Below are 24,557 nucleotides of genomic sequence, written 5' to 3' on the forward strand. Positions count from 1 at the left end.
TTTATTATGAACATGTAAACAAATAATGTTATGTTTTGTTCTATGATTAAATGAGTTTAACTTAGTTCTTGATTTTATTTCACTGGCGACGATGAATAAAAAACGAACCCAAAGATGTGAAGATATTGGTTGGAACAATAAAGAAGAGGTGCGAAAGAGAATGGAAAAGTTTTCAATAGAACCCTATGATGAAAAATTGAACTGGGAGGATTATGAAGCTCACTTCCAATTGATGTGCAAGGTAAAGGGATTGGGTGATGACAGTAATGAAACTGAGGAGGCAAGAAGGGATCTTCTTCTAGCATATGTTGGACCTGTACCCCTCAAAAAGGTATCTAACTTCGTTTTACCTAGGCAAATTTATGACATACCAATGACTGAACTGATTGATACATTTCGGTGTGTTTATAAACCTAGTAAAACAATCTTTGCAGCGAGACTAGACTTTGAAAAATGTGTGAGAGGAAATGATGAGAGTTTTTCAAATTTCGTCTTGCGTTTAAAAGAGTTAGCCTCCTACTGTAAATACGACAGGTATTTTGAGGAAAGAGTAAGGGATAGATTTGCTGGTGGCGTTAACTTTCCACAGTTTGAAGTTGAAATCAGGCAAAGGTGGCCAGAAGGCAATAATAAAGATGGTTCACGTTTAACTTTAAATGAGTTGGTAGATTTAGCTGAAGCGATGGATAGAGCTAAGCGGGAAATGAATATTTTAGAAGAAGCTATGCCTGTAATTAACAAGGTACATAACTATGATAAGAAAAATAGATCTTTGGCAAAAGAAACATACAGCCATTCTACAGAAGATTGTAATCAGTGTGGACTAGTACACAGTGAAGAATTTTGTCCAGCTCAAAAGTCTAAGTGTTTTTCATGTGGAAAGCAAGGTCATTTCTCACGACAATGTGGAACCAAAAAGACAAAACAATGTCACTTCTGTGGAAAGATGGGTCATTTTCCGCGACATTGTCGTTCAAAAAAGGCCTATTTGAACCAAATCAACGACACAGACATAAAATCTGAGGAAGAAGAGGTACAGTTAGGAATTTCTGAACTTAAACCTAATAGGAAGATCCCAAGAGCACAAATTAATGTTACCCTAAATGAAGTACCAACAACCATGGAGTTTGATTCAGGAGCTAGAGCATCGATGATTGATGCACCCCTGTGGAAACAAATTGGATCACCAAATTTGAGGGCATGTAAAACAAAATTTGTCGCTTATGGAAACAATACCCTGGATGTTTTAGGAGAGTGTGAAGTTAATGTTAAAGTTGATGGACAGATTAGGAAACTTAAGGCGGCTGTGGTAAATGGAAACGAATCTCCTTTGTTTGGATTACCATGGATGCTTGCCTTCAACATGAAATTACCATCTAGTGTTACGATTCGTAAGTTGGATAACACCAATAAAGATGAAAATGCTTCTACAGTAACCGAAGAGGAAATTAACCAAGTTATTTCAGAGTTTAGTGACGTATTTAAGAAAGAATTGGGAACAATTAAAGGCTATCAGGCGAAGATACATGTTAAGAGTGACTCAGAGCCTAGGTGTTTTCCTGCTCGCAGAGTGCCTTTTCCACTAAGAAGTAGAGTTGAGCAAGAACTAAACAGACTGGTAAGTGATGGTGTTATAGAAAAGGTAGATCCTTCCAAAACTCCTATCGAATGGGCAACACCAACAGTAAATGTTGAGAAGGAAAATGGCACAATTAGAATATGTGGAGATTTTCGGGTAACCTTAAACCCAAACATCGTTACCCATACAACACTTTTGCCAACTTTTGAGGAACTGACGAATAAAGTATCTCGAGGGAAGCAGTATTCAGTTGTCGACTTGAGAGATGCATATCTCCAAATGGAAGTATCGGAGGAAGACAGAAAATATCTGGTAATATCCACGCACGTTGGATACTATAGATACAAGAGACTACCATTTGGTATAACCTCCAGCCCAGGTATCTTTCAGGAATACATGGAGAAGCTCCTTGAAGGCATACCACAAGTGGGGGTACTTCTAGATGATGTAATCATTACGGGCCGAAACAAAGAAGAACACCTCATGAACTTAAAGGAAGTATTAAAACGAATGAGTGACGCAGGGCTAAAAGCGAAGAAAGAAAAATGTAGATTCATGCAGAATTCAGTCACCTATCTTGGACACATTATCGATGAACGGGGTATCCATCCAACAAAAGAGAAGATTGAAGCAATACAAAAGGCACCTAAACCTACAAATGTCAAACAGCTTAGGTCTTTTTTAGGATCCATAAACTATTATGAAAGGTTTATCCCTAGGTTGCATGCGCTGTGCTCAAGGTTACATCGACTTACCAGCAACAGATCGAAATGGATCTGGACAGAGAAAGAAGATGAAGTATTTACAAAGGTCAAAATGATTCTTTCGGAAGAAGACACAGTTGTTCCATATGATGAATCCAAACCTCTAGTGTTGGTGTGTGATGCGTCAGAAGACGGTCTTGGGAGTGTCCTAATGCACAAGTGTGAAGATGGTCTGGAAAAACCAATCGCGTATGCTAGCAGAACTCTTTCAGATGCTGAGAAAAGATACTCGAATATTGATCGAGAAGCACTTGCAATTTTATTTGCTGTAAGAAAGTTTCACCAATATGTATATGGACGAAGCTTCACACTTGTCACCGATCATAAACCCCTTCAAAGAATATTTGGAGAAAACCGGAATCTTCCAAAGGTAATGAACAATAGGTTGGTGAGATGGGCCCTAGAACTTAATCAGTACAATTTTCAAATCAAGTACAGGAAAGGAGATGAAAACGTTTGTGCTGATGCACTATCCCGTCTTCCCATCAGAATCAGAGAAGAAGCTACCGATGTAAGGGACATAAAGTTTTTAAACATGGATAAAGTTGAGACATTGGTGTCCTATAAGGAACTCAAACATAACAGCAGTTTGGACAAGGAGATAAAATTAGTACAAAGTTATGTGCTAAATGCATGGCCGGAGAAGGTACCAGATAACATTAAAACATTTAAACAAAGGAAAGAAGAATTATCAGTTGAAGATGGTGTTTTGATGTGGTTTGGTAGAGTTGTTGTGCCAACAAATATGAGAAAGAAAATCTTGAGAATTTTGCACTGTGGCCATCCTGGAATTTCAGCTATGAGATCAATTACCAGATACTATGTATGGTGGCCTGACATTGACAAAGACGTTGAAATGCATGTTAAGACTTGTGAAGCATGTCAAGAAAACAGAGGAAACATTGAAGAAGTCCCGGTCTATCCATGGAACATTCCTGAAAAAGTGTGGGAAAGAGTTCATTTGGATTTAGCTGGACCAGTTGATGGAGTAATGTGGTTAGTAGGGATTGACGCGCTATCTAAGTGGGCAGAAGTTGAATGTTTAAGAACAACGACTTCAACTGCCATAATTCAAAGATTAAGATCGTGGATGAGCAGGTATGGGATACCATCACAAGTAGTAACTGACAACGGGCCACAGTTTGTCTCTACTGAAATGGAAGCATTTTTCAAGAGACATTCAATTCGACATATAAGAACTACTCCTTATCATCCTAGAAGTAATGGCTTAGTTGAACGTCTAATAGGGACTTTGAAAAGGCGTTACAGAACAACAAAACAAGAAATTAATGATTCTTCATTGGCATTGCAAAATGTGTTGTTCAGTTACAGAAATGCCCCACAAAAAACAACAGGACGAGCCCCTGCAGAGTTGTTTCTTGGTCGAAGAATGCCAACTATGTTGGACAACATGAAACCAAACCTTAGACAACAATTAGATCTGAAAATTTGGAAGGAACAACAAAATCCAACTCAAAAGAAAACCTTAAGAGCATTCAGTGAAGGGGAAGAAGTATGGATTAAAAAAGAGAATAACCCTGGTTGGATAGCAGGAACCATAGTCAAACGCAATGGCTTATACTCGTATGAAGTCATGTGTGGTGGAGTGATAAAAAGAAAACATTCGGATCAACTGCGAAGAAGAGAAGGTGCGGTAGACGATGAGGAGGGAAAAGTGTAATATATTGGAATCAGCTGATAATTTGGTTTTATGTTTATTATGAACATGTAAACAAATAATGTTATGTTTTGTTCTATGATTAAATGAGTTTAACTTAGTTCTTGATTTTATTTCACCTTGGTTCCTCATCATCTCCTCGGAAAAACAGTCTGGTGTGCACCCTTGTAAGAATAAATGGATCTTACGGAAAGTAAATAAGAGAAACGTCTTATAACACTTAAAAGATATATTTACGCTTATACTGTTACTCACAAGAAGGTAAATATAGAAAAAAGATGGTAAGTGGTGATCGATTTTGATTGGACACTCCAATCATCATCAGACCCAATAGGCGAATGGCTCTGTCCAATCAAAATCGATCACCACTTACCATCTTTTTTGTATATTTACCGTCTTGTGAGTTACAGTATAAGCGTAAATATATCTTTTAAGTGTTATAAGACGTTTCTCTTATTTACTTTCCGTAAATTTAATAACACGTACAATGCTGATCAAGAAGTTATTAAATGGATCTTATCCAGGACAGATGAAACTGTAAATGATTAACTTTGCCAAAATAACATTAACAGCACCTAGCCTTCATTAGAATCTTGTCCTTCCCAATCTTAAATTTGACATATGAAAACCTTCAGCAGAGGGTTCATGACAATGGTCAAATATTATCCCACATAATGTTATCTCACTATCCCACGTTGTATGGGCTTAAGAATCAGCAAAAACAACATATGATATTTTAACACACTTGGTTTACCGTCCATGGTCTGTCCCCACAGACAAACTAACGGACATCATAGATGTCCAAAACTATTTGACATTTCAAAGCATTATAAATAAGTTTCCCAAATCATGCTGGCACATACCTGAGGCTGAGGTCCGGAGAAGCGCACCGGATGATGGGACTCGGCGCTGGAGGAACCACTCTCATGGCAAACGTCACGTAGTTGCGCCACACCACCAGGTGCATGTCTCTCTCAGTGATGGGCTTACGAGGCGGCGCAGAACTACGCAGAAGAGACGCTCTGTTGTCACTTACAGGCCTGTGTGACAAGAGAAAAATAATGGTAAATATTCATAAAGCTGGTGGCCAAGTGATAAAACTAGATACAACAAAATAGTTTGATCCTTTAAGGCACATTGTTGAGGATCAAAACAAAATGTCTTTGTTGGCTAAATTTAGTCAGTAAGTTATGTATGTAGTAATAAAGCAATCTTCTCATACAATCTATGTTTATATTATAGACATGTTCATCTTTAACTAAGATGCCTAGTGCGACAGGGTTGTGGTCAAATTATGTCAAAAGTGATCGACTGAGTCATGCGCGATTGGTTTAAGTGAGTTGCAATTGGCTGGTATCAGAAGCGATTGGTAGATGTCGGGAAAAATTCCATCCCAATAAAAGCAAACATACTGAACTTAACTAGAGTGGGCTAAGTACATAACACTGAGCAAAATTACAGATAAAGTTCTTAATGTTATGGTACATCTCAGATTAAATGTAAGAAAGACCCACAAGGCTTTTTCACTAACTTTACCAAGATTATTAAACAATTTTTCATTGTAATTCTTTCATTTCTGAGCTATATACATTAACAAAAAAGAGATTATAAGATACATACTTTAATTTAACTTAATTTATCCACAAAACCAGCAACTATTATGGATCCCAACATCGAGCCTTGAGGAACGCCAATACTTACGTTGGGTCGATGACAGTGAACAGTGAGTGCAGCCTGGAGTACACGGTCGGCCACGAGTGAGACACTGCGGCCGGACAGAGATTCAGTACTCGACCTCGCTCTAGGAACCCAAACAGACAGATAGCCCACGGGTCACTGGCCACACTGGCCAAACTGCTGCCCGAGGACTTGGAACTGTTCTCGTCTGCTAGACCTGCGACAGAGCTGTGTTACTGGTATTGCCAAGGATGTACAATGTACAGTACTTGATATATGTGATCCGATTAGCCTAGTGAATCCTATTTCTACTCGTCTACTTTTCTAGTATAGATACTGAAAGAAGTCAATTATGAAGGAGTATATGATACTTTCTATGACAGGTAACTTTTGTTGACAAACACTTATTGGTTTTGCTAAATTAACAGAATCAAAACTTTGCTACTTTACACTAATATATACACACTCTTGTCAACCTTTTAAACATATCTGTCCGTTCAAAAAAATTAAACCTGTTAAAATTTTGAAGTTACATAGATTACATGAATGCCATTCACAATCACAATCATACATGTTAAAATACTACACAAAAAGGACCTATCACAGAGCCCTAAATTACCTCCTAAATAATTAATTTTAGTATGATCAAGAATAACTGAAAAACTGTGAATTTTCCAAACCAGACACAAGCAAATGTGACGATTACCTCCAGTCCATACAGAAGACGTTCTGTCTGCGATCCACTGCAGATCCACAGTAGACACTGACAACACGGCAGCTTTCTCAGCTGGTGGCAGCAATGGTAGACAAGACTCTACCACTTGGGGACAGCAACGGTCTATCACATCAATCACTGGCTGGTCGTCCTCCATAGCGCCTGCACACAGACAATAGAAATAAAGGGCTTTGCGATTACTTTTGTTGCTTACACTTAAATATTTTAATTTTTTTCAACTCAACTTGGCATCTTTTTTTATTGCGTTTTGTTTGTTTGTAGGCCGTTGATTAAACATTGCTTTTATTTAGAAAAATTTTGGAATACAATAAAAATATTAAAAAGAAAGTAAATTTTCTTAAAAGAGTACTGTAATAGTTCAGCTACTTTACCAGGGAAAATTAGAGTCCAAGGGATTATTCAAAATTCAAACTAAAATGTCACGTAAAAAAACTTTCACAGGTAACCAGATGAATATTATAATAGTCAAAGATAAGCTAGCAGTGAAATAAACTGTTATTTTATGAATATTGAAACATTCAGATATCTTAACTGATTCATTCTAGAACAAAATTGTAACTGGCATATCTACTGTTATATCCTGTCTGAGGGGGCCCTAGCCTTAACATTACGGGCTCAAAACCAACTGAAATCTCACAACTGTAGGATGTCAATCCACAAAAACTCTTCTGTACATGTAAAGTTTGAATACTAACAAAACAATGAGTAAATGAGTAAGCCCAATTGGTTTCATAAAATTTGAATTTTTTCCACAACTCTTGTATACTCTTTTCAAGCACAATCAGGGTGTATACTATTTGATTAAAGTGAAATTCCAGGTTTTTTCCTGGTTTTTCGAAGTTTTTCCAGGTTCCCGCGTATTTGTTTGGTTCCACTTAAACTATAATCAATTTAAGACTTGCAGCTTAAGTATACAATATAAACTTACATCAAATTTGTTTCAAAGTCCAGTGAGCTAGTGTTGAAAAAGTAATAATCCTTATTATAGTAATCATTTTCATTATCATAATTACTTAAGGCCACGGAAACATCTTCTCTCTCGATAGCAGCAAAATCCTGAATATTATCTTCATTTTTTATGAACACATTATCAACGGCGGCAAAATCCTTAATATTTCCTGTGGTCGTGTGGTCGCTTCCCAGTGACGTAAACGTCATCACAGTCTTACGTTATCATAAAAAAATCCTGGACATCACCCGCAGTATGTATACATTATCGCCGTCTCTCGCGATCACGGAAACGTAATCATCGTCATCCACGATCGCGGCAAAATCAAGAAAATCTTCCTCGGCCGTGTGGACATCATCATTGACTCCTGCGGTCACGTAAACGTCATCGTCATCGACCGCGATCACGGCAAAATAACGAAAATGTTCCGAGGCCGTGTAGACACCATCATTGACTCCCGCGGTCACGGGAACGTCATCGTTGTCCACGATCTCGGCCAAATCATGAATATTTCCCGTGGCAGTGTAAACATCATCGTTGATCCCGCGGTCACGTAAACGTCATCGTCGTCGTCCGCGATCGCGGCTAAATAATGAACATCTGCGGCCGTGTAGACATAATCATAGCCTCCCGCAGTCACGGAAACGTCATATTCATCGTCGTCGACCGCAATCACGGCAAAATCATGAGCATATCACGCGGCCGTGTAGAAATCATCATCGTCGTCTTTCGCGGTCACGGCAAATCACGAAAATCTTCGCGGCCGTGTAGACATCATCATTGCCTCTCGCAGTTATGGAAACGTCATCACCGTCGTCCGCGATCTCGGCAAAATCATAGCGGCCGTGTAGACATAATCATCGTCGTCTCCCGCGGTCACGGAAACTTCATTGTCGTCGTCCGCGATCTCGGCAAAATCATGAATATTTCCCGCGGCAGTGTATACATCATTGTTGATACCGCGGTCACGTAAACGTCATCGTCGTCTCCCGCGGTCACGGAAACGTCATCGTCGTCTCCCGCGGTCACGGAAACGTCATCGTCGTCTCCCGCGGTCACGGAAACGTCATCGTCGTCTCCCGCGGTCACGGAAACGTCATCGTCGTCTCCCGCGCTCACGGAAACGTCATCGTCGTCTCCCGCGGTCACGGAAACGTCATCGCCGTCTCCCGCGGTCACGGAAACGTCATCGCCGTCTCCGCGGTCACGGAAACGTCATCGCCGTCTCCCGCGGTCACGGAAACGTCATCGTCGTCTCCCGCGGTCACGGAAACGTCATCGTCGTCTCCCGCGCTCACGGAAACGTCATCGCCGTCTCCCGCGGTCACGGAAACGTCATCGCCGTCTCCGCGGTCACGGAAACGTCATCGCCGTCTCCCGCGGTCACGGAAACGTCATCGTCGTCTCCCGCGGTCACGGAAACGTCATCGTTGTCGTCCGCAATCGCGGCAAATCATGAACATTTTCCGCGGACGTGTAGATGTCATTGTCGTATCCCGCGATTACTGAAACGTCATCGTCGTCTCCCGCGGTCACGAAAACGTCATCGTCGTCGCCCGCAATCGCGGCAAGACGTATTTTACCACTACAATCTTCTACCGGGGCTAAAATAAAAATCCCGGAATTGGTCCAAAAATCCCGGCTTTTTCCCGGTTTTTTCCAGGTCCCTTCAAATTCAAGCTTATTTCCCGGTTCTCCCGGTTTTCCCGGTGGGTATACACCCTGACAATGTACCTGAGACTTACCAAAAGCTTTGATGAGTGTCTTCACCTCTCTCAGGATGTGTACGGCCAGTCTGCGTGGACACAGTCTGTTGTGACACAACATGACCAGAGCAAACCCTTCCACCTGATGAAACACGCTGCAAGCCGACTGCTCCCTCTAGACAACAGATACAATGTGATTGGAACATTCTTGGTTCTAAGTTTATGACAAAATACCCCCGCCGCAGCAAACCTGCAGACTAAGCGAATTTCCATTGACCTGATTGGATTTACACTAAAATGCCTCCATAAAAATAGCACATTTATTTCCTATTTAAATAGAATTAGTTTAACAAGTACCTTAGGTTTGCTGCAACAGGGAGGACAAAAAAGATTTTTTTATAAAATGATAATAGTTTAGTAAGAAATAAAAGTATTTTCAAAATCGATCAAAATATGTTTATAAACAAGCAAACTGCAACAGTCGACTTATTCTCCATAAGAATAACATGGGAATTTTAAAATTACAATTTTTTTGAATTTTCTCCGTAACAATTAGGCGCATAATAACGCTTCAATATACTAAATTATTTGTTTTTTTAAGCTCTACAAAATGGTTTAAAAAGAAATTGTGAAATTTTGTGTTTTTAGGGGCAAAAATGGGAAAAACCTATTTTTACCCCATAAAACCCCCCATAAACCCCCGTTCCCATAGTCCGATCATGCTGGTTCGCGAACTCATTCAAGTTTATCCCGCCTTACACCTTCAAACCAAATTTTATCAAAATCGGACAAAAATTACTCAAGTTATCGTGCGGATGGACACATATATATATATATATCTCTATATATAGATATATACAAATTTGAACGAATGGTGTTTTTGGCCTCTGGGGACATCAAAATGAAAAAGTAAATCGGTCCCGGGCTTAGGTCTTACCATGAGACCTACGGTAATAGCTACTTCCCTATAGGGAAATTCGCTAATAAGCTTCCAGGACAAACTAGGAGGTGAGAAAACCTAAAGATTATGGCAGCCATTTTCCATTATTGGAAAGCAAACGAATCTTTTGTGACGTTTCACGATCTTGAATCTGAGCACATCTTCAGTTGGAAAGAAACCACTAATATGCAAGTGCTCTTTTTTGTTTTCATCCATTATAATTTGCTGACATTTTGTGGACTAGTCTCAGCTTGTTCTACAAAATGTAGGCGGTTTGAGGAGAAGGTTTCCTGAGTTCCCCCACCACTTTTTTTAACTTAATATCAGCTGATCACCTGTAGGCTGTTGTTTCAAAGTGGGTTGGAGGTGATGGAATCGCTAGACTCACTTATCTTTTTGTAAATGTAATTGCTTCATGCATAACTTAAAAAGATAATAATACCTAGTCAAAAGTTACTATAAAAAATTAGAAGCACCTTAAAAAATTTTTGAATACGATTACTGAGTAAATTTTAGTACTCTTAAATAATATACAACTTACATTAGAAAGATTTTTACAAAGGTGTAATAGACGTTTTTGAATTCTCTAATTCAAAAAGTCCTTTCATTTTTGTACCGTAAAATATTCTAACCAAAAAAATAATAGTCAGCTACAGCTTCTTAACTACGGTCACATAATGCACCCCGGACATACCAAGGCAAAGTCCGGCCTGCGTGGTGTGATGGTCGCCCTGCTTGGCTCCTGCTCCTTGGTCCTGTCCTTGGCTGGGCCGAGAGCATTCTTCCAGCTGGTGATGAGTTGTAGCAACATCCGCAGTCCGTTGTCCAACAGCTGGGTGAAAGTGTCCTGCACATCTCTTGCCAGAAACTGGGTGAAACCTGAAACAAATTATGTTTTTGGTTTACATGTCCTTTTAAATTAATTTATTGGAAAATGAAGGTAATGACTAAACGTACTTTAAAATTATCATGTTCAGATGGCAGGTTTAACTGAAAGGGAAAGAGTCATCCATCCTGTCTGTAGAAGCCCAAAACCTAACACTATAGGTACAGAAAAAATTGTATATTTAAATTTCACTATCACTGATAGGGATTTCAGGTTTGAATTAGGAAAAATAGATGCTTTCAGATCTAATGGTCACCAGAAAGTTGTCGACAGTGATAGCTATATGTACAAATTTTACTATCAGTTTCTGTTTATGACGCATAGAGGCACGCTATAATTATTATAGTGTCAGCGCTTCGTGTGGCAGGGCTGCATGGCGAACTCGTCAGCCCACCGCGAGCAAACAAACGGTTTCCCCCACCAACCTTTCCCAACCTTCTTCCCACTTCGACCCCGGCCGTGTCTACAACTGTCTGAAAAGGAAACTGATCGTCCACTGTCCAGAAAATTCACCAAAATGGCTAAGTTATTAGAATAATTACCATAGTAGTTACATAGATAAATATGTCAGGCTAGTTAGCAAACAAGGGGGAGACCTACAAGGGTTGTCCCGACATTGGATTACATGTAGGAATTAACAATTACGGTTCGAGGCGGACCACCTTCAACAGGATTAGGGCAACACGTTTTCCCCAGAAGATTCCATAGCTCTTTTCAATAAATTGAATTTGTTAGTTATTTCTTATTTAAGTAGTTCAATCACCAGCCAATCTTTTCATTCACAGTCGTTTTCTAGGTCACAAGTTTTGGAAGGATAGTTTTTTAGTAAATTAGTTCATTAGCATAAATCAAAGCTGGCTATGCAAGCTTCCGGTCTGGGTAAAAGATCTCCGTCCTCTGGTCCCCAACACGTCTTCATGAATTAATTTGTATGAATCAGCACGCTTAATTTAGTCTCACAGTACCATAACGTTCATCACTAACATTACACCACCGTCACTCAGTAGTTCCGCCACCCCACCCATGTTGTATCTTATATTTATATGTGTGTATGTAAGCCTGCTTAGTAGGTTATACGATGAAATTTATTAGAAGAACAGTGTTTTTTATAAGTTAACATTTGGCATTTTTCTTGAGTTCTTAAGCTTTTGATAAGGTAATTTAATCTTCTCAGTTGGGATTGATTATATTGATTCAGGATTTTGACAGTAGAACTCCGATTATCCGAATCAATAGGGACCAGACCCCATTCGGATAATCAAATATTCGGATAATCAAATATTCGGATAATCAAATATTCGGATAATCGGAGTTTTACCGGAATTCCGGGAATTTTAAAGATAAATCCTAATTTTCTGTACTAAGTGAACTTTTAATTAATAATAAATTAAATCAGAACATTTTTACAGTTTAGAATGCTCTTAGTACAAGTATTCTATACATGTTATTAAGTTAATAGTTTAGCCAGTGTGTAATTTTGGTGTTCCATCAAAGTCCAAAATTACACACTGGCTAAATGTGTTTAATAACAATTCTTTGATATTTTGCAAAACTTATTACTGTAGCTTTACGTTTTTAAAATTGTTGTGAAGTAAGCGATTCGGATAATCGGAGATTCGGTTAATTGGAGTTCGGATAATTGGAGTTCTACTGTATTTCCAGTGTTTAGTAGTCATTAAAACTGGGGTAAGTGTGGCCAAGGGTATGTTGTACTACTTTACCTTTGAATATAGAAACATCATGTCTCTGAAGCTATTAGTGGATTTGCCTGCAGACATATGGACATCAAAAAGCTGTTAGCAAGGTTGAAACTATCTTAGGTTTATTGGGTTGATTACTCTAAGGTTGAATTTGATTACTCCACTTCCTACGTAAAACCTCTTCTGCTCACCCAGTATGACGTCTTGCCGCCAGTCAGGAAAGTCGATGACCAGCGTTTGCAGACTCTGGTAGGCCAGACCTCGTAACTCCTCGTCCATGTGAACCGTCAGTCTGGCCAACAGGTCCACCAGCTCTGCGCCAGTGATGCCCTCGGGGATCAGTCTAGGCACAGCGGCCACGCATGTGCGGAACAGGTCGATGCGTGGCTTGCGCTCCCCAGTGATCATCTCGTCTGGCTCCTGGGAACAATGACAATCGTAAAAATACTTTTGGTACTGACAGAAAATAACTGTTTTATTTCAATGTGTTAAGTTCTGATAGTTTGCCCATACGTTGATAGGCTACAGTCCAAGCTTAGACTACCCAACATCACCTGATCCTCTCTTTATCTAGGCTACATCATACCGCCACCTATCTCCTCAGCCCCAGTCAACCTCCAGCAGTCCAAACTGGAAACTGCACAACCTATGATTGGTCGTGTACCAAAAGTAACTGTTATCGTTATTCCACTACCCTACAAAAAGGTATGCTTTTAATTTATCTTTGCATGGCTTGCTGTTTGTACTTGAAGTATTGTTTTGGTTTGTTATACATATTAGTTTTAGTTTATATTGTACTTGTATGATGTAGCCTATTGTGAACTGAATGACCAAAGAAATCTTTGAATCTTTGAACTCGAGTCCGATAATGTATGATTATGATACATCACAAAGTCAATGGTTTAACACATTTCCTGGTAAATTTCTCATTCTATAGCCCCCAGTTTCTGTAATTTGAAATCCATCAATGTCCTCCACCGTAAACTAATTTAAGTCTTTTTAAAATGTTTTTTAAAATATTGCTTTGTTGTCAAAGTACAGTTTACATTACCGGCAAAGCTGGTGAAGCAGATAATGGTTATTTCTTAGAAAAATACGAGATAAAAAATTAAAACTCTTCTCACTCTATCCAATTAAAAACAAATTTCAAGCTGTGAGATATCTATAAACAAGAAAGCACGATTTTGCAACCAACAACAATCTCTAGTGTTACTAGTAGTAGTGTTTTAAAAGAACTGGCTTAAGATATTTAATTGGTCAGAAATCTAAAATTTATACTTTTAGCCTAGAAGATAGAAGCTAACCAATATTTTTTCCATTTTTAACCTAAATCCTGGATGCATTTAAAAGTTTTGACAATAAATAATTATTTTAAGAGTTCTGGTCTTACTTTAAAGTAGTTATATTCAATTTAATGTTCACCAATCTATCACTACGACTCCAACCACACATAAAGTTCTACACCTTACCTTGTTCACATTCTGAGTGCTAGTCATCATGAGTGGACGGCCGTAGTGGACGTCAAGGGCTCTCAGAATATCCACAAACACTCGTCTGACGTGAGGGAAGTACGCTGACATGCCAATACTACGCGCTGTGTCCTCCGTCAGCATCTGGCGGAACAGAATGTGTATCACAATTAATGTAGAATATTTAACAATTTCCCATCATTATTTTCCAAAATATATTATCAGGAAGTGCTATCAGTGTTGGGTTTTGATTTTTCATTTACCAAATACATGCACATAAATCGATGAAGGTTTGGTAAAAATCTATTTTGTCTTTTGATAGGAAGCTACACCTGGATATCGTCCAATAAAAGATAAAGTTTTTTAGGAATCACCTCTTAAAACACCCTACTATATTTTGGTCCAGGTTGAAGTAAAATATCAGACATTTTAAAATGCACCCCTGATGCAGACGAATCAAACTGAAATATTTCAGCAGTCATCGAGCACGATATTAATACAAAACAGTACCTTGTTGAGAAACGTCTTCTTGACCCGCAGTGTGTTCCCTGAGGGTAGAACGCCTGATGTGCGAGGCATGGGAGGCTCGCCCTCCTTCTGTTGCAGACTGTCGGCCACTACAAGGAACGCCCTCAGACCAATGGACATGCGTTCTGGTGTCAAGATCATCTTGATCGGTCTCCCCACGGACAGCAGGTCAAACACTATCTCTCTCATGGCAAAGTCTAGTCTCTCCTGTAACGTGACAGAAAAAAATGTCACTTTCACCTTTTTGTGTTGATGCCGTTAATGTGTAAGAAATTACTCAACTTTTTACTTAGAACTTTTGTACTGATAAAAGGTACTTAGAAGTTAATTTGGTGGCAAGCTTTCCAGAATGTGGTGAAATCTATCTTGACTATTTAAAAAAAACACGATCTAAAGTAGGCCTGTTGTCTTTAGAAACCTACTATCCCAGTAAACAATGATTATTTCGAGTATTTTGAGACACAGGGGAGTGAATTCGTCTAGTGGTAAAACACAGGACTTTGGTCTGTGAGGTCCAAGGTTCAAATTTCGCCAATTACAAATGGATTTTATCCAACTGATAATAAGCTTCTGTCAACCCAATTCAATTAAATTCACAATATCTATTGTAACACCTTATACAACTAATAAACGTTGACTTACTTGTGCGATAAACTGTATAATCTTGACAAATATGTTGAGCGGAGTGTCTCGAGGTACGACGGCCTTGGAGCCCTTGGGGAACAAACTGTTGACTATACTCTGCAGTCTGGACTGTGTAGCGGAGTTGCTCTCACATTTGATACGGATCATGTACACCCACAGCAGCCTGTACAGGGCCTCTGCGGAAAAGAGGAATAATTACAAATTTGTGTTGCTTGAATCACCTTTAATAGTATCATTGACTAATGGATACCATAGACAAAAAGAATTTAATATAGACTGTCAGCAGTGCTGTGGTTAGCATGGTTACCAAAGGTTCTGGCGCACACCGCTGGGAGCGCCGTGTAGTTACATAGTGTATACGCCGTAACTAATGGCGCACCAAGCGGTGTACACCAGAACCTATGGTAACCGCAGCACAGCTGACAGTATATATTTAATTATTTTTGTCCATGTGGATACTGAATTAGACGTCCCATCTATATGGACCAGCTATAGCCAATTTTTGTTAAAAAAAAGAACGTAGTTGTGTGAGTCAGTCACAGAAGGCACTAGTGACTAAAAATCTATTTTCTACCTTATTTTTTGTTGCTGGCTAAGTTTATGGGTCATAACATTTGCTATAGCTCAAAATAAGTCATTCCATTACAGTATATTGAATCTGTAAAAAACATTGTATTTGCGACAGAAATCAGTAATTTAGATCAGCACAATCTGTCGGTGGCTCACATCAACTACAACGATTTTGGTAAAAAAAAACTGGCTACAAAATTTAACATGTGGATGGAATGTCTAGTTTCATTAATAGTCGAAGACAGTACTTTATCTTATGACTTGACAGTCCTCCTAAGTGCGAGTCGATATCACTACAGACAGGCTATGAATCTAAGGCCGCAATGTTATGGTTTTGTGTGCTGGTAACGTCACAGATTTCTGTATTTCACTTTTTTGCTGTAATGGGTTACTCCTGGCTTTACTGAATACATTCAATGCTGAATACGTATCCCCAAATTTTTTCATCATGAAAACTACTACTATTTCTAACATATGAAAATCATACTTTCTAAACTTTCTCATCACACAATAACTTGAATAACTCCAAATCCAGAGAGAAATTAAAAAAAATTATGTTCTACAGCTGTAAGAATTCTCCAATAGCTCAAGTCATAGACTGAGTTGAGGGTGCTGCAAATGACCAAAAGACATAGCAACTGGTAGCTCCACCCCAACCACCAAAAATTTGCCACTTACCTAAAGCCACTCGGCACATTTTCGGATCCCTGTTTTTCAGGTGTGACAGACACATGGCCAGGAAATAGTGCCAGTTCTGCAGAAAGAACGTCTTCTGTGACACACACAGTAGACATGTGACCAGAGGAAACAGCGCCAGACGATGTTTGGACTTGGTGCACATATCTAGAGTCTGGGAGTACAGAGACTCTACGAAGTTCTTGAGACACGGGACATTCACTTCATTTTTCACTGTCTGCAAAAGGAATGAAATAGTTAAATACTTACTTTCAGGAATTAAGGATTTAACACAGAAAACAAACTTACCTATGGGAAAGGTTTCACCCAGGCATAAGACAACACAGAAACTTTAAAAAAATCGGATAATTATGTAAGATATATTTCAGCGGTTACTTTCTGGATGACAGGCTTACCTATGAAAAGGAGGATTTTGGACCAAGGACAAAAGAATGACACTATAGCCCTACCCAATAATTTAAATTAGGAAATCTTTCTTCCTTACTCAAAACTTTCCTTGGTTGAAAATAACAATTGACAGTGACAATGAAAACTATCTAACTTTTGTATATTGTAATTTTGTTTGTGTTCTTGGGCCAAGGTGGACTCAAACAACAAATAAAAAATACTTTCCTGAAACTGTTGTTCATAATTAACATTCTAAGAAAGGCCTTAACAATGAGGCTGAAAAGATTAAATTTAAAATCTGACACAACTTAATGACCTCTAATTTTGGTTTTATTGTTTTACAATTAAAAACAACTAGGCTTGTCCTATGTACAGTATTAAATTTGTACTAGAATGTGTTACTAACCGCTGCAACTGGAACAAGAATCTCTACGAACAATCCAGCAAGGGCATGTTTGATGTCTTTGTCTTTAACTTCAAGGAAATACTGTGCGCATTCTTGCATAAACTGAAACGAAGCCTCAAACTCTTCGATAGGGACCATCTGCAACAAAATCATAATTACATTCTAAATATTGAGGTAGTACATGGTAACTATTGGGTAAATACAAAAGTGAAATTTGCTGCTATGACAAAACAAAAATGTTTTGTTAAATCTTAAATGCTTTATGTGAAACCGGCTGCAAAGTTATACGAAAATGTATTGGTAGACCACCAAACAACAGCAATAAATTGATTTATTCACTATTGACTAGTAGAAACAGCTTAAAAATACATTAGGTAAAACAAATTATTTAGGCCTACACTAGCCATAGATTAACACTGTTTGAAGCATTGCTTCAGTATACAGGACCAGAATTGTTTAATTATCATACCCATACAAATCTGCTGATTTGAATAACAAGTAGGACTAAATATTTTTCACTTGACTAAAACATTAGGGCTAAACGTCAAAAAATTTGTATTGGCACACGACAGGAAAACATTTAAAATTAACCTAGATCAAAATCCTAGTACAACAGAATTAAGCACTTTATTCAATTTCCGCAACAAGTTACGAGACAACGTAGGCCTACCTTTATGCGGAAAAACTTCATCCCCATCAGCAGCGAGATGATGCTCTGAGTAGTGTTTGAACTTGGCTCTCTCGCTCTAAGATCCTTTAACTCGGACATGAACCTCTTGCGGACGGAGAGGAAGCGCGAGTGGGCCAAGACTCCGATCACCTCGGCATACAGATCGGCCACTGTGTGAACATTACTGGCGTTGGTGCTGTTCTGGACACTGTGGACAGATAAGAAACTAAATTGTAGCAAGTTGTTTAGATTAATCTGTGCCCGAGTTGAATAACATAAGCATTTAATCGCCAGATATGACTGTAATTTTTCAAGCTTCCATGGCTTAATCTGTGAACACTTCTTCTAATGTTTGGTGTTACAACTTGACTGTTTCAAACATTTACAGAGGTGACGGAGGTGATAATTGCAAAAGCAATGGTGAGATAAAAACTTGTTTGGGAGAATTGTTGTATTAGGGAAAGTCAGTTATTAGTTTTAAACCTCAATAGCTATCTTGCTCAAGGAATGGTATTTATTTATTTCAGAAAAATTGTTTTGTTTTCAGTAAGCCTACTTATTTTAATTTATAGTCTTGCGTTTAAATTGTTTAAAAATGGAATCAAGCTACGATTTTGTTTTGCTTTATGAAGATGACAAGCTCATTTATTGTGTTTTAAAATATTCTAGATGGTGTCATTGACTAAATTTCATTAGTAGCATTATCTGTGATAGTGTGCACATTCTGACTACCACCATAGAATTATTGAACAAAATTATATCTTTCTTAACACCCGGGTCTAGGTCTTTCCTTGTCACCTATGGTAATAGCCCTTGATACAAAATAGTTTTTTCAAGTCTAGCTTTTTTTAGATCCTCCTTTTTTAGAACATCTTTTATGCAGTTGGCATATTCCCACATCTGGTTTTGTGTATATCAACAAATCATTGTACGAACCCCTCTTTGTACTTGAAGTGTTTGAACGCTACGTCCTCGATGTCCGACACCAGATCCTCATGACCAGGGTGGAACTGTAGTTGCTTCAACACGTCTATCAGCACCAGACAAAAGATGAACTCTACAGCCAGGGCTCGTCTCTCCTGCAGCGCTTCAATCTCACTACGCTCAGCTGTGTCTCCGCTGTAACGTAACAAAACATCGTCAAATTTGTGTAAGAACCCAACTAACCCAAGTAAAATGTGCTGATATTGTTAAAAACAGTCAACAAACAACTGTCAAGAAAATGATTTTAGGTTTTCTGGAGGCAAAATCTGTAAATACTGGACTAGGTCAGCATTTACGACCAGTTTTGTCATGGTATGCCATCATCACAATCATCGAGGAAAACTAAGAGGGTTTTATAATAAATTCCTGTCTCGAGTTTTTATTCCATTCAGGTTTTCCTACAGTCTACTCTTGGTAATTTAAACACTCAAAATTTAAATGTTACTACAGGCTTTTACGATTTAACAATCATCATCAGACATAAAATTCACCAAATGGGTAAATTTTTATTGGAGTATCTACTTCTCTCCATCTTTAAAATGAATTTATTTAAACTTTCTAGCAATTAAGTAGACGGAAAGTAAATAAAAGAAACGTCTTATAACACTTAAAACATATATTTACGCTCTTTGTCTTTAGCTTTAGATCTATGCTGTACCGAGCCTATAAGATCCCACTTAGCCAAGCCAATAGGAAAAAAGAACTGGACACCATTAAGAAGATCGCTCAAGTGAATGGATTTCGAACCAAGACGGTAGAGGACATCGCAAGGAAGACGAGGAGAAAAATCGATAGACAGAATACACTACACAGCAGAACAACATTAGAAGAGATAAAAGAGGAAAGCACCAGATATATCACATTTAGCTACACGGGGACTACAACACAAAGGACTGCTAACAGATTCAAGAAATACGGAGTTTCAATAGCCTACAGGACTCAAAACACCATGAGTAAAATACTGCATCCAAAAATAGAAGATTGTAACAAATTTGACACTTCGGGCATCTATAAAATCAATTGTAACGATTGTGATAGCTTCTACATTGGACAGACTGTGAACTTCGTAAACCGCTTCAAAAACCACATATCTGCGTGGAGGAACAACAAACCGGAAAGATCAAATGTCGCACAACACCTGTTACAAAATGGGCACTCACTAGGAAAAATGGAGGATAGTCTAGATATTTTAAAGAATTGTAAGAAAGGATATGTAATGAATGCTTGGGAAGAATTGTATATTTATAAGGAAAAATGTAAAGATAGAAATAAGTTGATTAATGAACAAATACATTTTGATTCCAGTTGTACTTATAAAAATGTATTGGCCGGTGCTTCCGGTAGCCAATAGGGTATAAGTAGGGACGCCATTCAAGATTCTTGTCATTCGCCTATTGGGTCTGATGATGATTGGAGTGTCCAATCGAAATCGATCACCACTTACCATCGTTTTTGTATATTTACCGTCTTGTGAGTAACAGTATAAGCGTAAATATATGTTTTAAGTGTTATAAGACGTTTCTTTTATTTACTTTCCGTAAATTTAATAACACGTACAATGCTGATCAAGAAGTTATTTAATTAAGTAGAGCAAAAGAGTAGAGATGTCAAAATTCCAATGTTTTCCTGTAAACTGAGAACCAATAAATGCTCAAGCAACTCACAATCAACAACAAAACACCCACAAAAATTACCTTTTCCCTTTCTGCTCCACCTTTTTTGCCTCGATGGTGCCCAAATCTCCCAGTTGTCTCTCGTACCATGCAAACAGAGCTTTGAGCATGGACGGTAGGCAATGTTCAGCGACACAACCAAATGCAGACAACAGCTGATCAAATACTGGGTCCTCCCCTCGCTGCAGCACTTTGGACAGTGGCTTCTCCTGAGGAAAATATATAAGGGGTGTTACAAAACTAACTATAAAACAGAGAGTGGACAAATAGTTGAAAGAGTACTAAAAATTAACTTGGGGCCAGATTTTATAGCATTAACATCAAGGAAATTCCACAAAAGCAAGAATAGAGTTCAAAAATGATAATAGCGATATATGAGGAGATTAAGTTTATTTACCTTGTTTATTTTTCTACGTAATTTAACTATATAGAATCATATACCCTTACCTAAATTTTGATAAGCATGATAATCATTACATCTCCTACACAGAGAAAAGTAATATTTTTCTTATCTACTAATGCTTGAAAAAACACTTTACCGTACATCCTGAGTGGAAGCAGTAAATTTAAACAAGAAACGATTGTCATCATCTCACAAGATCAGAATTAAATTTTATAATTATTTTGTTTATCATTGCATAAAACAAAACTATTAAGTACCTTACGCCCTCTTCAAAGACAGTTAATTTGAAGAAGAAGTACGTTGAGGCGTCTCACTTTTACAAAGAAAAACTAAAATCTACTCACATGCTCAGACAGTACAGTCTCTATTTTCTTCTCCGCCTGTAGTGTGAAGTCTGCAAACAGTGTGCGCATTACAAACTCCCCCGGCCTTATGTCCATGTCCATGTTGAGAGAGGTTAGCTGCGGCGATCTCTCCTTGTGCGCTCCCCACGGCAACATCGTGGCTATACTCACACTGCGACGCTCACTCTCTGTGTGGAAAGAGTTGATTTTTTAGAATTGTCTGCGCTAATATAAAGCTAATATACGCTTTATGTCCTTCCTCAATGGACCTCAGAGACATAGACTCACTAACTACCAATTAATAGACCAGCTCGATTTCTTCGCCAATACTGTAAGGCTAGCCTATCACAGAAAGCTACTTCAGTAATTTTCTAAATTAATACCGAAGGTACAGTGTGCAATTGTCCAGTAAAATGTTATGAACGAATATGTAGATTAAATTCAATTTATACAATGACAACACATCCTGATGCGACTAACGTGAAGGGTCTGAATGATTATGATAGATTTTTTACTGACTAAGATCGGCAGGTTTCGCCAGGACCGTATATTGAAAGCTCAATGATCAACAACAGATGAACACAAAATGAACGAGTCTTGGAATAGATAAACTTAACCCTTTGAGGTTAAATTTTTTTCCCATTTTTCACTGAGTATAGTATGCCATTAGAGCAGTCGGGAAAATGGCGCCCAGTGACCTATACCTGCCATTCAACTGCAAAAATAATTTTTTGGATTTTTTTTTAGTATAGGTCGCCATTTTCGAGCGGTCAGGAAAATGGCGGGCGGCGACCTATATTCGCCATTCGACCGCAAAGGGTTAACATGTAATGTTGTTGATCTGATGGAATATGATCTACAAGGAAATGGTGAGTTGGTGAGCGGTTCAGTTAGTAGCCCATATGACTTCAAAATCATATAAAAACATGGCACTACAGTTTACAATTTTTTTTTTTTTGCCAGTGGCATTTTTTATTGAGACTAAGTAAGTTTTAGTTTAAACGCTTTTAAGGGAAATAGGTCCAAACCTATTTAAGTTTTGTAAATGAAGTCTGAGTAAGTCTGTAAATGAGTAAATGAGTCTGTAAATCAAGCCTGAGACGCTCACTACTAGGCTAGACAACACATCCAACTATAGTAGTGTAGTGCTAACCCTTCCTTTGTTTAATGTATTAAACACACAGGTCTTTGAGGGCAACGTGGACAGACAAATACAAGGTTAAAAGAGACAGGGACAAAGATATTTTCATATAAAAAAGGTTTGGTCAAAATCTATTCAACCTAATCTCACCTACCTAACCTAGCCTCACCTAACCTAAACTCACCTGGAGTAGCGGAAGTAATAGTATCTGTGCGACTCTCAGGTCGGCTCTGGTCATCATCTCGTCCACTGGCTACATTGTCCGTTTCCTCCTGTCCTCCACCTCCCCCCTCCCCTGCACTCTCTGGGGAAAACAAGATAGAACATGTTAGTAATGGAAAACTCAACAGGACCAAAAAATATCAAGAGTTTTTTTATGAGAAACATGTTTTAGGTTTAACAACAGTCCTTAAAAATTAAAAACGTTCAGGACTACTTACAAATTGCACAGACCAGAGCGGACCCCCCATAATGTGAGGCAAAAGTCATTGTTTGCTCAACACATTGGTTGATAATAACATGACATGAATGACACAGGTGACAGCCTTGAAATCCTACACATTTACAACAAGGGAAGCAGACGTAACACTCTTAACGAATTAATTATTCTTTGAATTTAAGATTTATAAACCACGGCTTGAAGAAAGCAAAACTAATGGAAGCATGAACCTAAATGAAAAAACTTTACTCTAATCCAAACCATATTTTTAACAACATTTAAAACCCATATGCAAAGGCCATCACCCATTGGCTCTTCACTGTGACACGTGTCCTACCAGTGCATTTCAGTGATAGGCCTACTTGGTATCAAAATGGATATTGACAACTTAAAATTAATGTTAATGTAGGCCTGTTCAAATGCTTGAATATTTAAGTTATGCATCATTTTCATTTTATGTTTTCAATAGTGTTTATATTTAAGTTCAATAAACATAGGTTTTTTGTAATTTTTATAAAGCCAACAAACATTGCTTCAGAATTTGACTAGTGCTGTAATTAAATGCCCTAAAAATATAATAAAAATTGTTTTAACTAATTAGTTCACTAATTAAATGTACAGAAGTGACAAAAACTTACATCTACACTTTTCAGAATAAATAATCATAAACGATTTGTATTTTAAATATTAGGCCTGGACCAGTTTTTACTCGAACAAAATAAAAGACCATTTTTAAAACTTTTCTTTGAAAAGTATGACAAAGAAAATAGAGACACTAAATCATGATAATTTGTGATGTGTTTTTATAACCTTTGCTGAGACCATTTGTGGTACAAAAACAGTAAATTCACAGCTTCTAAAAAAATATAAATTTTGTTGGTTCTTAACTATAAAATGAGTCAAACAATTTTCAAAATTTAATATAAAGAAGTGTGAAAACATTTTTTTAAATGTACTAATTGAGTTCCTTGTAGTTTTAAAAATATTTACAATATGTATTCACGAGTTTTCAGAAGTGGAACACATTAAAATACTCAACCTTGAATTCTTAACAAATAAAAAAAATTACCTTGATGCCCATGGAAATACTGAACGATATGATTCAACAGACATCGACTGACTGAAAACATTTAGGCCTAACCAATACAAATGGCAAACACTAATCATGTTTCTAACTTCCTTTCAACAATGGCGACCACAAGTTGAGGTGTTAGCGATAACAGTGATAAGGCTCAGCTGATAACAAGGTATCCAATCCGTACCTGACTCACTGCCTTCAAATCAGACGGATTATTGATAACGAGTCAACATAATTGGGTGCATTATGGGTTATGTTTTTATCATCGAATTTGGTAAGTAAATTAAATAATTTTGTGGGTAGTTGGATAGTAAATGATTTGTGTAACTAACTTTGAGAGATGCTTGACCTAAGCAAATTATTTCCAAAAATTTTTGGATCTTTAAATATAAAAAAATATTTTTACTGTAAAAGAGAGGATAGGACCTATAAAAAAAAGCAAAACTAGTATAGTTTGGGAATGTGAGAAGACAGAAATTTTACTAAAAATTTGACTCAGCCACTGGAGA

The 24,557-nt window shown here is 37.9% G+C and overlaps 1 protein-coding gene across 1 annotated transcript in view; it reads right to left on the reverse strand.

The window, feature by feature from the left end:
* LOC128995214 (protein furry) overlaps positions 1-22,813 on the reverse strand; it is a 335,121-nt gene extending 312,308 nt beyond the window's left edge. Inside the window, exons 1-16 of the mRNA XM_054420153.1 lie at positions 22,716-22,813; positions 21,391-21,578; positions 20,665-20,852; positions 18,923-19,105; positions 17,987-18,194; positions 17,317-17,454; positions 16,506-16,740; positions 15,255-15,433; positions 14,595-14,819; positions 14,085-14,228; positions 12,807-13,035; positions 10,724-10,908; positions 9,129-9,264; positions 6,405-6,575; positions 5,723-5,915; positions 4,885-5,061 (exon numbers count right to left, since the gene is read on the reverse strand). Coding sequence (XP_054276128.1) covers positions 4,885-5,061; positions 5,723-5,915; positions 6,405-6,575; positions 9,129-9,264; positions 10,724-10,908; positions 12,807-13,035; positions 14,085-14,228; positions 14,595-14,819; positions 15,255-15,433; positions 16,506-16,740; positions 17,317-17,454; positions 17,987-18,194; positions 18,923-19,105; positions 20,665-20,852; positions 21,391-21,546 — 2,747 coding nt within the window. The 5' untranslated portion in view covers positions 21,547-21,578; positions 22,716-22,813. The remainder of the gene's footprint in view (positions 1-4,884; positions 5,062-5,722; positions 5,916-6,404; positions 6,576-9,128; positions 9,265-10,723; positions 10,909-12,806; positions 13,036-14,084; positions 14,229-14,594; positions 14,820-15,254; positions 15,434-16,505; positions 16,741-17,316; positions 17,455-17,986; positions 18,195-18,922; positions 19,106-20,664; positions 20,853-21,390; positions 21,579-22,715) is intronic.
* Between the last annotated feature and the right edge of the window lie 1,744 nt (positions 22,814-24,557).

Source organism: Macrosteles quadrilineatus, unplaced genomic scaffold (assembly GCF_028750875.1).
Source record: "Macrosteles quadrilineatus isolate MER2022 unplaced genomic scaffold, UCM_ALF_1.0 Scaffold_5__1_contigs__length_97177068, whole genome shotgun sequence".
NCBI lineage: Eukaryota > Metazoa > Arthropoda > Insecta > Hemiptera > Cicadellidae > Macrosteles > Macrosteles quadrilineatus.